This window comes from Anomaloglossus baeobatrachus, chromosome 4, assembly GCF_048569485.1.
Source record: "Anomaloglossus baeobatrachus isolate aAnoBae1 chromosome 4, aAnoBae1.hap1, whole genome shotgun sequence".
NCBI lineage: Eukaryota > Metazoa > Chordata > Amphibia > Anura > Aromobatidae > Anomaloglossus > Anomaloglossus baeobatrachus.
In genome coordinates, this window is record NC_134356.1 from 539,859,112 (window position 1) to 539,872,361 (window position 13,250).

At 42.6% G+C, this 13,250-nt stretch overlaps 1 protein-coding gene across 5 annotated transcripts in view; it reads left to right on the forward strand.

Annotated features, from left to right (window-relative positions):
- Nucleotides 1-13,250, forward strand: part of NTRK3 (neurotrophic receptor tyrosine kinase 3) — a 1,080,464-nt gene that overhangs the window by 1,022,620 nt on the left and 44,594 nt on the right. For 3 of the 5 annotated variants that reach the window (XM_075345946.1, XM_075345945.1, XM_075345947.1), the window contains exon 16: nucleotides 11,792-12,041. In XM_075345946.1, coding sequence (XP_075202061.1) covers nucleotides 11,792-12,041 — 250 coding nt within the window. The remainder of the gene's footprint in view (nucleotides 1-11,791; nucleotides 12,042-13,250) is intronic. The other 2 variants (XM_075345948.1, XM_075345949.1) reach the window with 1 other exon arrangement.

A 13,250-nucleotide genomic window follows, 5' to 3' on the forward strand; every position in this document is an offset into this window, starting at 1 on the left:
TATAATTGTACCGCCACAGCGCCAGCAGCCGGGCTGCTGCTCGGATCAGGATCTACGGTGGCTCGCGGGATCTCCGGACCCGGGAGGGGCCTTGGGTACACCCAAAATAAAAGTGGGGTATTGACAAGGGGTTTTGTTGTTAGAGTTTGTGACGCCACCCACGGTGTGTGGTAAGGTGTAATACCACTGTTGCTGTGGAGAGTGCCCGGTGGCGATGGTATGGCAGCTAGGTGTCTTACCCCTCCGTGGGTAGGGGGAGAGTGCCCCGGGGCTTAGTGAGGGTGACAGGGGAGTACCGTTGGGGAGGAAAGGGTCACTGCGAACTCACTCAGTCCAATAACGCTTACACCAACAACTTGTAAACCGGAATTCTTAGCACCGCTGTAGCAGGGAGGGAGTGCGCTGGGATCCTGTTCCCGATGGTGTTGCTTGTTAGCCTGTGACCTTTTCCTTGGCACTTTTTTTTATTGGCTGGCCCCTGTAGTGTAAAACTGTCGGGTCCCACTCACCTGTATGGCTAACGGAGTGAACTTGCTCTCAGGGTTCACGCTTGGGATTTTCTGGATTGCATTTTGGGAAAGTTCTATCCCCCTCGTTGCGCTAGTACCTCGATTTTGGAGTGGGTGGAGGACGAATCATAAAGTCTTCGCCCTCGTCGGGTAAATTACCAGGACGCTTGAAGATACTTTCCGGCCTAGGGTCCACGTACCCCACCGTGCCCTGGCTCCTGCCCGGAGATGGCTCAAGGCCACCGGCTGCCCTCCTCGACAGTTCCGTGCCCCTTGACATGATCCCCTGTAACCGAGGTTCCAGCTCCTACCAGGCCCAGACCAACGTCTGCCACCTGGTAACTGAGGAGCCCAGCTCCTAACCTCCTCCATCTACTTGTGACCTCTCCTCTCGAAAGTCACCACTTGACTGACTACTCCTTAAACTCCTGACCCTCCCAACCAACCCACCCACCAAGTGGGCGGCCCTATTCACTTCAGGTTATCCATTGGTGTGTCTGGTGGGTGTGGTGCAGAGTGTTTCTATGATTTTTGATTGGCTTGCTCTTAGCAACACCAAAGGCCAGGGACCGGTAACCAAGGAGGAGATGGACACCATGCAGAAGGGCAGATTGCACAATGTCCTGTGAAGACCTGATAGGCCAGGGCGTCAAATAATGAGCTAATCTTCATTTGATAATTGTTTAATAGATAAAAATTATCAGGATCGGGCACTGCAGAGCAAAATCTGCCAAACAGTGGAGCCGTACTCACAGTTGTGTGGAATCAATGTTTCTGGACTTTGACTCGACAAAGCGCGTGTCAGCGCGAAACAGGCTGTCGTCCGTTCACCGTCCCCTGCACCCCCTCTCTCCCCATGCTCCTGTATTTTGTCTGCAATAACGCAGAATAAAGGATATTTTTGCACGTAATGGAGTGAGTTGCCGCATTCTGTTCTAAGATTTGTGGTAATTGTTTAATAACCCAAATATTATTTTTGCACTGGAGTAGAGATAAGAGAACCGTCGATGTTCGGGTTTGCCGGGTTCAGACGGACTTTAGTCCAAGGTTCAGTCCAGGAATCTGGACTGGAACCGGGACCTGAACTCCATATAAGTTAATGAAGTGAAAACCCAAACTTAAATGCTGTAAAATGGCTGTAAATTGGTCCCAGAAAGGGCTAGGGGGCTTCAAAGGGAGCAAATGGGATTAAGAGCAAGAAAGATATCACAGCAGTCAGACTGCTGCACTGGCCCAATGTTTAAACAAAATTAATATTCACTGTTTCCTCTCCCAGTCTCTGTGTTAACATTAGTGATTGTTTGCAGTTAGTCTGCTATTTTATAGTTTAAAAAAAATACACATTTTTATTTTTAATTTTATTTTTTTTTTTTAATGAAGTGTGGTCACCGTTATTTTGATAAGCAGTCAAGGTAAAGCAATGGCAGGCTGATATCAGGCTGAGAACAGGAGAATATCCATGGCTTTTCCCACCCTGATAATAGCTGCCCCCAGCTGTCAGCTTTACCTTGGCAGCTTATCAAAAAAAGAGGGCACTCCACATCTTAAATACATTATTTAAAAAAAAATGGCATGAGGTTCCACTTATTTTTTATAACAAGCCAAGGTAAAGTGGACAGCTGATTGCTGGTGTTATCAGGGTGGGACGTGCCATGGATATTTGGCCTTTCCCAGCCTAAATATACCAGCCCATAGCTGCCCCAGAAGTGGCACATTCATTGGAGGTGCCAATTTTGGCACTTTGCTCTCCTCTTTTTGATTTTCCTGGTGATTTGGCACTCAAATTATTTTTTTAGGTTGATGTTAGCTGTGTAATGTCATCTGGCATCTATCCCCCATAGGTTAGTAATGGAGAGGAATCTATCAGACTTCCCCATTACTAACCCACCAAGTGAAGAGTTAAAAAGATAGATACATGGAAAAAGATTTTATTTTAAAAAATACTCCCCAACTCCCTTGTTATAAAAAAAAACATGAAGATCCGACATAGTCCACGGAATCAGATGGAATCCAATAATGGGACCTGAAAGACATAAAAAGAGAGAGGTTAAATAAATAAAAACAAGAAGCAGTCTTTCTTTGACCACTTTATTTGCTCACCCCCAAAAAACCCCTAAAGGTCTGACATAATCCAATGCAATGAGTCACTGATTGGCAGTTCGAGTCTCCATCCACATGCAGACAGCCATAAGCAAAACACTTCCGGGGGAGGGTGGGCGGTGTGTTTCTGATATTTTTTGGGGGGTGCACACTCCAACTAATTATGCTGTTGCTACCTCCAGTGCAAGCCATTCAAACACTGCAAGAGGCTCGCATTGGGCTGAGCACCAACCTTACCTGAGCACAGTGATGCTCACGCAAGTGATCAGGATACGCAAAGCACCCAAACTCGAACTTTGGTTTTCTTGTAAAGTAAAGTCAGCATTCAGATCAAAAACTGAACATTAGGTTCACTCATCTCTACTTAGGAGTGGCGCTAGTCGGACAGGTAGGTATAGATGTTTTTTATGTAGGACGCTTAAGCAGTTAATAAAGGGTTTTCTACTAGTGAAGAATCTCTTTAATCTCCTTTTTCCATTTTATATAGACATACTCAGTCAGACATGTATATTTACAATGGAGTTTGGAGAGATACATGGAATCAAAGGTGGTTTATTAAACAAGGCTATGTTTACCTGTGAAGTGTAGAACATAATCTGACATCTTTGACAGGCAAGTCTTGTAATTTATGCTCCCTAAGGATGCTCAGCATCTACTAAAAAATAATGTTATGCTATGTAATTGAATGGTGATAGTACCATTTGTTTTATTACAAAACTCAGTAAAACTGGCAGCTGGGATGTAACTTTATGAGGAGAAAAAGATGTGACACAAACATTTTAAGTCAGAAAAGTCACTTGTGTATTTCACTGAATAATATATATCCAGATGGAGCAAATCTCCCAACACCAGGCATAATCTTCTATCTATTGTTGACTTACTGGTTACTATCATTCTAGAGTGAAAAATAGTGAGAGTTCCAGATCTATCTTGCAAGACACACTACGATATTCCCCATCTGTCCATTGTCAGAATTGTTTCAGTAGACATTTCAGATTAGGAAATGCTACAAGTATTAGTGAAGAATAATATATATATATATATATATATATATATATATATATATATATATATATATATATATATATATATATATTTTTTTTGCTTTTGGAAAAGTCAAATAAGACTTAAAGAGAATCTGTCATGTCCATAATGCTATTTACCAGCAGATTTAATATTAAAATCATGTTAGGTGTCCTTAATGTAGTAGTGGCTGAAGGTGAAGGGAGAAAATGAACTTATATCCTTCATATATAATTGCTCCACCAGCACACTGACAGCTTTCTCTGCAGACAAATGTTGTGCAACATGCTGTCAATCAAAGTGCTGGGGTGTGATTACAGCTACGCTCACTGCCTAGGTCACCTAGACCTGTTTTCACAGGTAACTGTTAAAGCTTCCTGCACTGCTGCAATGATTGGGAGTGAGCAGCTGCAGGGAGGATATAAGTTTATTTTCTCCCTATAGCCACTACACCAGGAAGACAATCTAACATATGTAGGAGGAATCAGGTGTATGCCGCGCTATTACCAAAGGAATCAATGTTGATTATTATTGATCTAGAAACCTTAGAAAAATGTTCAGGGGGGTCTTTAGACAAAGTACACCTCAAAAAATCAAACCCCACCATAAAATTCAAAACTTTATTCCATTAAACCAACAAAGTGCAATCTATGTATGTGCTGCTGTTTTGGCAAAAGGCATCGATCCCCGAGACGATTGGTCGTCCTTTCAGGGGATCGAGCCCTTTGTGCACTTTAGGCACTGTATAAAATGTGGCTATCCTAAGGTGTTTGGGGAAAAGAAATTCAAATTTCTCTTTAGAAATTAGTTTATCATCTCTTGCTCTGTTCAAGAGCTCCTTCAGTTCACCACTGAAGGTGTCAGTCGGATCTTTTCTTAGAACCTCATAGGTGTCTTTGTCATTTAGGAGTACCAAACACATACGTAGATATTCTGATCTATTCATAATTACTGTGTTTCCGCCTTTATCAGACGGTTTAATTATGATTTCCAGGTTTTTTTCCAAGTTGCTTAAGACTTCTCTTTTCTGCCTGGTCATGTTAGTTGGGGTGGGATTACATTTAGGGTCAATTTTAGTCAGTTCCCTGGTCACCAATTTACAGAATATCTCTGTACTATCATATTCCCCCGGAGGGGGCATTTTAGTGCTTTTGTTCTTAAGTGTGAAGAAGGTGCCGACCCCTGCGGTCAGGAAGGGAAAGAATAGGGAATCTGCCCGGGATCCTCCCTGTGACCGTAACTTAATGCATCAAACCACTCTGTTTTTAATTTGCACTTTGTTGGTTTAATGGAATAAAGTATTGAATTTTATGGTGGGGTTTGATTTTTTGAGGTGTACTTTGATTATTATTGATCTCTTTATTTCTTTGTACAGGTCAATGCTTTTCAGAGATCCTGATAAAGGAGACTTGATCACTGAAACGCGTTGAGCTGTACAAAGAAATAAAGAGATTAAATAATCAACATCGATTCCTTTAGTGATAGCGTGGCATACACCTGATTCCTCCTGCCTCAATTTTATTGCCTCTGTCTGGGGCTGCGGCTAATTTGCCATTTTTCTACGTGAATATAGGAGTTGTGACTGGCACAACCCCATCAGGTGAGTGTGTTTTAGCTACACTTATCTGTTGCCCTGCCTGATAAGACCCTAGTTGTGCTTTCTACCACAGCTCATCCTCCAAAGCTAGTGGTGGAACTTACAGAGAAAAACTATTATAGAAATATTGACACCTGCTCTGTGGTTTGGGGATCCTCCTGGTATTGGTATATAAATGCTGGTGAAATGCTAATAAAAATCCTGATGTATGAATGAAGCCTTATACATTTATATTTGACTAGTTCAAGGAAGAAATATTGAAGATAGAACATTTATTATCATTAAACATTTAAAGTGTATCTGATCATTTAAAGAAATCTGAAGAAAAGTATGGTCTTGCTGTCTTAATCTCCCTAGAACTGCTTTTAAGGCCTGCGCCACACATCCGTGCCTCCGGCACGTGTTTGTCATTTTTTACACGTACCGGCGGCACGGAGACACGTTAAGCAATGCTACCCTATTGTAGCAGGCACACACACGTAAAACCACACGGAACGTGTGTCCGTGTGCGTTTGTACGTGTGTGCGTTTTTGAAAGCGCTGACATGTCCGTTTTTTCACCGGCAGCACGGGTGTTACACGGCCCGCACCCGTACCACACGGGTGTAGTGTGGATGCGGTCCCGTGTGACACGCGCCGGAGAAAACACACATGTCATTGAAAAAAAAACAAAACATTAACTCACCTTCTCCAGCCCTCCTGTCTCTGCCGCTGCTGCCACTTGCTGCCGACCGCCGCTCATTATTCTCATTGAATATTCACTTCACTGCCTGGCAGCAGCAGCAGCGGGGAGACGGGAGGGCTGGAGACCGAAGATCAGCACCACGGACAGCAGCGCGGACAGCAGGAAGGACCAGGTGAGTATAATAATGAGCGATTCTACATGTGCTATCGCGGATAGCACACGTAGAACACACGTGTCACGCACGTACCAGAGACACGTACTTACCTGCACGCAACACGCAGGGAAAATACGTGTCTCTCGGCACGTGCGTGAATTTCACGTGAGTGTGGCAGAGGCCTAAAACTGTTTTTGGTGCAAATTCTGCTCTAACACGTTTATTAACTGCATCAATTGCCATGCTATTTACACTGCTACCCCGTATTAGATCAGTTCAGGATCTCCGAACCCACCTGAAATCGCCAATCGGAATGGCGATCCTAGCCAATCCGATCATTGAACTTACTCACACCTATTGAATTCAATGGAAGGCAAAAGTGATGTGTTGTAAAATGGTGTAGGGGGACTGTAAAGAAAGAAAATAAAATGGGTTAAAGCAGTACATACTTACAGTCTCCCCGCACCTGCAATGCTATTTCCAGGGCTGATAATTATCCATCATCCATATTAACTGTTTCTCTTTTTCCTGTGTCCCTGATTGGCTGCCTTTGGACCATGCCCCTACCCTATAACGTTAACGGATTCCGCTGTTTCCCATAGACTTGTATGGATGACGGATTGTGCCAAAAGTACCTGCGTTGCTTCCGCTGGCCGACGCTCCGTTGCGTCCGCCGGGCGGAAGCAACGCAGCATGTAACGTTCTTTTGAGTGGTGGAATCCTCTATTTTTTTACTGCGCATGCTCATCTTTCTTTTTTTTTTTCTTTTTTTTTTAATCACAGAAACTTTATTTTGTCTCTCGTTGGCCGAACATTCAGCTGAGCGCCCGGCCGCCGACATGTGTGAGCGCTCAGCTGAGCGCCTGGCCGCCGGCATGTGAGAACGCTCAGCTGAGCATCTGGCCGTCGGTATGTGAGAGCGCTCAGCTGAGCGCCCGGCAGCCGGCATGTGGGAGCGCTCAGCTGAGTGTCTGGCCGTCGGCATGTGAGAGCGCTCAGCTGAGCAGCCGGCTGCCGGCATGTGAGAACGCTCAGCTGAGCGCCCGGCCGCCGGCATGTGGGAGCGCTCAGCTGAGAGCTCGGCCGCCGGCATTTGAGAGCGCTCAGCTGAGCGCCCGGCATGTGAGAGCGCTCAGCTAAGCGCCCGGCAGCCGGCATGTGAGTGTGCTCAGCTGAGCGCCCGGCCACCGGCATGTGAGAGCGCTCAGCTGATCGTTCACAATAGTCTGCTGCCGGTAAAACTGTAAAGAAGAAAAAAAATAATAAAAAAAAAAGCTTTCCATTGTTTTGTACGATCCGTTGCATCCGTTGTGCCATTATATGCAATGCATCCGTTGCATCCGTCACACAACGCAATGCAACGGATGCCGTTCAACGCAAGTGTGAAACTAGCCTAAGAAAGCGTACGTGATTGGTTGCAATTACAAACTCTATCTGTGTCCTTATACTGGTGATGAATAAATAAATAAATACAAATGTTGTAGGTTCCCCCTGTATTGATACCAGCACAGTGAAAACCATGACTGCAGCATGCAGCCCCAGCCAAATGCTTATTGTGGCTGTGTAGCAAAATAAGAGGAACCTCATGCAGCTTTTTTTTTTTTTTTTTTTTAAAAAACTTGAATAAAGATATACTTATTAAAAATGGTGTGCGGTTCCCCCAAATTTTAATACCCAGTCAAGATATAGCCTGACAGCCTGGTATTGCTATTCTCAGGCTGGGGAGACCCATACTTATTGCTCCCCAGTCTAAAAATAGCAGCCTGCTGCCACCCAGGTTTGCCGCAGCCATTAGATGAAATGATCCCGGCACTTTACCTGCCTCTTCCCGATTGCCCTGATGCAGTGACAATCGGGGTAATAAGGGATTAGTGACAGCTGTTAGCTGTCACTAAGCCCTTGATTAGTGATGGGTAGGCATCTATGAAACCCCCCACCACTAATCCTATAAGAAAAAGGAAATAAACACAAACACACAGAAAAGTCCTTTATCTTTTTATTAAAAAAAACTCTTTTACCAATTTATTAACCTTCAAAATACCCAGGTCAGACGTAATCTACACTACAATGTCCCTTGACTATTCCAGCTCTGCTACATCTGAAGGCACAGTGTATGGCTAGAGAGCATGACCACCCACTGTGTGCACACCCTTTTTCGTAGCCACTGTGGGCTTCAGGCAGTGAATAAGCCGCAGTAATCAGCGGTGATGTCACTCAAGTTAGTTGCATTCACAGCTGGAGGTTCCCATGGCCCTCCACCTGTAACCACAGGTAACCTGACCTCAGGAGACCTCAATGAACTCAGTGACCTCACCTCAGAAGATCGCCTGAGGTCAGGTTACCTGTGGTCAAATGTGGAGGGTTGTGGGAACCTCCAGCTGTGATTGCAACTAACCTGAGTATAATGCTGTCAGAGATGATGGAGGCATGATCTGACTGCAGCTAATCAGAGATGCCAGTGGGCAGGGAAAGCAGTGAATATACATTAGGGATAATTATCGGCCCTGGAAATAGGCTGCAGCCACATAGAGACTAAATGAGTGTGTACTGCTTTAACCCTTTTGCTTCCTTTTTTACAGTTGTGAATTACAGCCATGGTAATACCTGACATGGCTGTGATGGGCAGGGAGGGGATGGTTTTTGCCATCCAAAAATTTACCGATCCTTAGCAAGATCACTGACTTTTGAAGCAAATGTTCGATTCCGATCCGATCGAGCCAAAGATCTTACAATTTTAACATTTTCTGATCTTTGCAATCAGTATTGCTCATCTCTAATTATGTGGTCTAAAGAACAGCATGGACTAGCGATCCAGTTCTAATTCATTTGTACTCTTTTCATTGCTCTGCTGTAGGATGTACTTCTATCAAAGCAACAGGATACTTCATTAATTAAATGTCCAAAAATACATAAAAACAACAATATATGACAATAAAGTTTATGCACCTAAAATATAGGAATCTAGTTAGTTAAATTAGACCCATTGTTTGAGAGGTTGCCAATTGCTTGATAATAATATTAAATTTGTCAATTAGAAGAAATATATGATTCAAAGATCAGACCCATCTCCACTCCCCCATCACCGGAGATTCTCTTTCTTAACGTTCTAGAAACATGGAGATGCTGTGTACATCATTAAAGCAGTGTCTGAAGCCCTTACAAGCAATGTCCTCTACCTTCCATCACCTGGGATACAAACTAAATGAGATATTTTATCTCTGACATCGCACAAACTTTATTGAGGTGCAAGATCCCCCAAGAAATTCTGTCATATGATTAAAGGGGAATTTTCAATGCATGATTATTATGATAGAGCAGTTAAATATATCTTTGTAGCATGTTAGCCAGTAGAGATAAAAAAATAGTTTAAAAGAACTAAGAGTCCTCAGTGGTTGATACCTTTTAATGGCTAACTAAAAAGATGGTAATAATAGCAAGCTTTCGAGACTACTCAGGTCTCTTCATCAGGCATGGTATAACACAAAATCTGAAGAGTCACATATTTATACCCAACAGGACATAGAATGGAGCAGTAAATAAGACAAGTTATGTGAAGCAGAACTATCAGCATAGCAAGGGGACATAGCTATGGGCTGCCAATAACTCCTTATTACCCCAATTTGCCAACGCACCAGGGCAAATCGGGAAGAGCCGGGTACAGTCCCAGAACTGTCGCATATAATGTATGCGGCAATTCTGGGCGGCTGTTGGCTGATATTGTTAGGCTGGGGGGCTCCCCATAACGTGGAGCTCCCCATCCTGAGAATACCAGCCTTCAGCCAATTATTTAATTATTTATTTCACTACACAGTATAGACACGCCCACCGGCTGCTGTGATTGGGTGCAGTGTGACACCTGTCACTCAGCGTGGGGGCGTGTCTCACTGTAACCAATCATAGGCACCGGTGGGCGGGGAAAGCACGGAATACGAGATTGTTTAATGGTCGGCCGGCTTTTTCAAAACAGTAAAAGCCGCCGGAGCAGTGTGAACGCCGTGCAGCGCCGGGGATCGGTGAGTATATGAGAGAGGGGGATAGACTGACATGGACAGAGAGTGAGGGACAGAGATAGTGACCGACTGACAGAGATTAGTGAATGACAGACATTGTGAGGCGCTTCAGAACGCAGCTTTTCAGCTGCGCTCTGAAGCGGACCTTTTTTAAGCTGCGGTGCAGAGCGCACACCTGCGCACATAGCATCAGACACCAAAATCGTATGAGGGATGTCACACGTTACAATTGACTAGGTTTGTGCAACAAAACGCTCAATTCTAGAGAATGATACGATGTGTTTGCGATCACTGGTTTTGCGTTCAATCCTGATCGCACGTAGCTGTCACACGCAGATACCTCACAAACGATGCCGGATGTGCGTCACTTACAACTTGACCCCAACGACGGATTGTGAGATATATTGAAGCGTGTGTAGCGGGCTTTAGTAAAGAGGCTTTAAAACAACCACTAAGCAACAAACATGTAGCTGATCAGTGGTGGTTAATCTTTAGTTGACGTCTGTGGTTTAAATTCTTCTTAATAATGTTATTTACTGAAAGCTTCTGATCATTCATTCTGTGGGCATTTATTAGAATAAATAATATACATCAATGAAGACAATCCTCCACATTTCAAATGCATTTTACTTTTAGATAGTTGGTATTTCCAAGTAGCGTTTCAGTCCGGTAAGAAGGAATACAACTCTCCGTAAAACACATATATGAATGTGCAGTGTCTTAGGAACATGGACTGAGGCAATATGTTTTGTTGCTGCTGACAAAGGTAGTTTGTTTCATGTCTTAAATGTATTGTATAGTATACTCAGTGCAATTTCAATTCTTTCCATCTCGGGGAAATGGGTTTATGATGGGCAAAATGTGTAAAAAAAAAAAATGCTGACACATAAAGGAATTGTTGTTTGATTTATTAGGCAGTATGTCCTTAGTAATATCTTAGTGCTGTTCATCTGATTTTGTATAGGTTTTAGAGAGTGCTTGTTTGTATGAAATACTCTCGCTGCATCTTGTTAGGAGATTGAGAGGAACCCTTGGGATATATGGAAGTAAATTGCCAATGAGATACAATTCACTGATACGGTTTTTGTAGAGTTTTCAAAATGCAGTACCACGAAGCAATGAAATTTGTATTCATTGTAGGATCACACAAATGTTTAGATCAGTATAATAATGTTTGAAAACTTTTTTTGCCATAAAATAACTCTTAAAGAACAAGTCAGATGTTTAAGTCAAATCAGAGAGGTACAAAGAAAAGCAGTGACCCTAAACCAAAGTTTAAAATGATCCCCCAATTATGGTTCTCAGTTTTACTATGAAAAACAGAAGGATTTGCCCCTTTGTTCCCTTTTAAAGACCCTTATGCCTATTTTTGACCCCCTGTTTTTAAACAATGTAGATTCTCTAGAGAAGAATTGTCAACACTCAAAAGGTCGGCAACATGCAGGATTAGCCACTTCTCACCAAAGCTCCATAGCAGCCACATTGGCTTCAAATGATGATTAAATGCTATTTTATCATAGTGTTTTGCTTTTTCTTTAAATTAATGCAGAACTTTTTGTTTGGCTCTCTAAAATTCATTAATTAGTTTCTGAGGTGTTATGTATATGCTTGTAATTTTAAATTCTATCAGTAGAATAAAAAAGTAACCGCTTTCAGAATTTTGGACATATTTTGAAAACAAATGACTGACTATTTTCCAATTTTTCATTTTCAGAGCCCATGGACCAGATGCTATGATTCTTGTTGATGGTCAGCCTAGACAGACTAAAGGAGACTTGGGTTTGTCCCAGATGCTACACATTGCTACACAGATTGCTTCAGGAATGGTCTATCTTGCATCTCAGCACTTTGTTCATCGAGACTTGGCAACCAGAAATTGTTTGGTGGGAGCAAACCTTCTTGTGAAGATCGGTGACTTTGGCATGTCGAGAGATGTGTATAGCACAGACTACTACCGGGTAAGGGTAATTATCAATTTGAATTTATTAATAATATAAAGTAAAAGTAATGTATAAGTTTTCTGCTGACATGACCCTGAATCTATACTTCTTAGTTAACAAGGGAAGGGCAGGGTGAAAACGACATGAATGTAATATTTTAGAGTCTTCAATTCAGTGAACATTTCACTATCTACCTTGTAACCCCCTTTGACAAATCTCTTCCCAACAAACAGACCACCATTTTAAAATTAGCTTTGACCAAATCAGCCTTTAGTATAACAAACATTGCAATAAATAACTTTAAGGCGGGTAGGTTCTTGCAGCTCCAAAACATGGCAGAAACATATATATATATATATATATATATATATATATATATATATATTGGACACACCTTCTCATTCAAAGAGTTTTCTTTATTTTAATGACTCTGAAAATTGTAAATTCACTTTGAAGACATAAAAAATATGAATTAACACATGTGGAATGAAATACTTAACAAAAAAGTGTGAAACAACTGAAAATATGTCTTATATTATAGGTTCTTCAAAGTAGCCACCTTTTGCTTTGACTACTGCTTTGCACACTCTTGGCATTCTCTTGATGAGCTTCAAGAGGTAGTCACTGGAAATGGTTTTCACTTCCCAGGTGTGCCCTGTCAGGTTTAATAAGTGTGATTTCTTGCCTTATAAATGGGGTTGGGACCATCAGTTGTGTTGTGCAGATGTCTGGAGGATGCACAGCTAATAATCCTACTGAATAGACTGTTAGAATTTGTATTATGACAAGAAAAATGAGTGGCCATCATTACTTTAAGAAATGAAGGTCAGTCAGTCCGAAAAATTGGGAAAACTTAGAAAGTGTCCCCAAGTGCAGTGGCAATAACTATCAAATGCTACAAAGAAACGGGCTCACATGAGGGCCGCCCCAGGAAAGGAAGACCAAGAGTCACCTCTGCTGCGGAGGATAAGTTTATCTGAGTCATCAGCCTCAGAAATTGCACATTAACAGCAGCTCAGATTAGAGACCAGGTCAATGTCACACAGAGTTCTAGCATCAGACACATCTCTAGAACAACTGTTAAGAGGAGACTTTGTGCAGCAGGCCTTCATGGTAAAACAGCTGCTAGGAAACTACTGCTAAGGACAGGCAACAAGCAGAAGAGACTTGTTTGGGCTAAAGAACACAAGTAATGGACATTAGACCAGTGGAAATCTGTGCTTTGGTTTGATG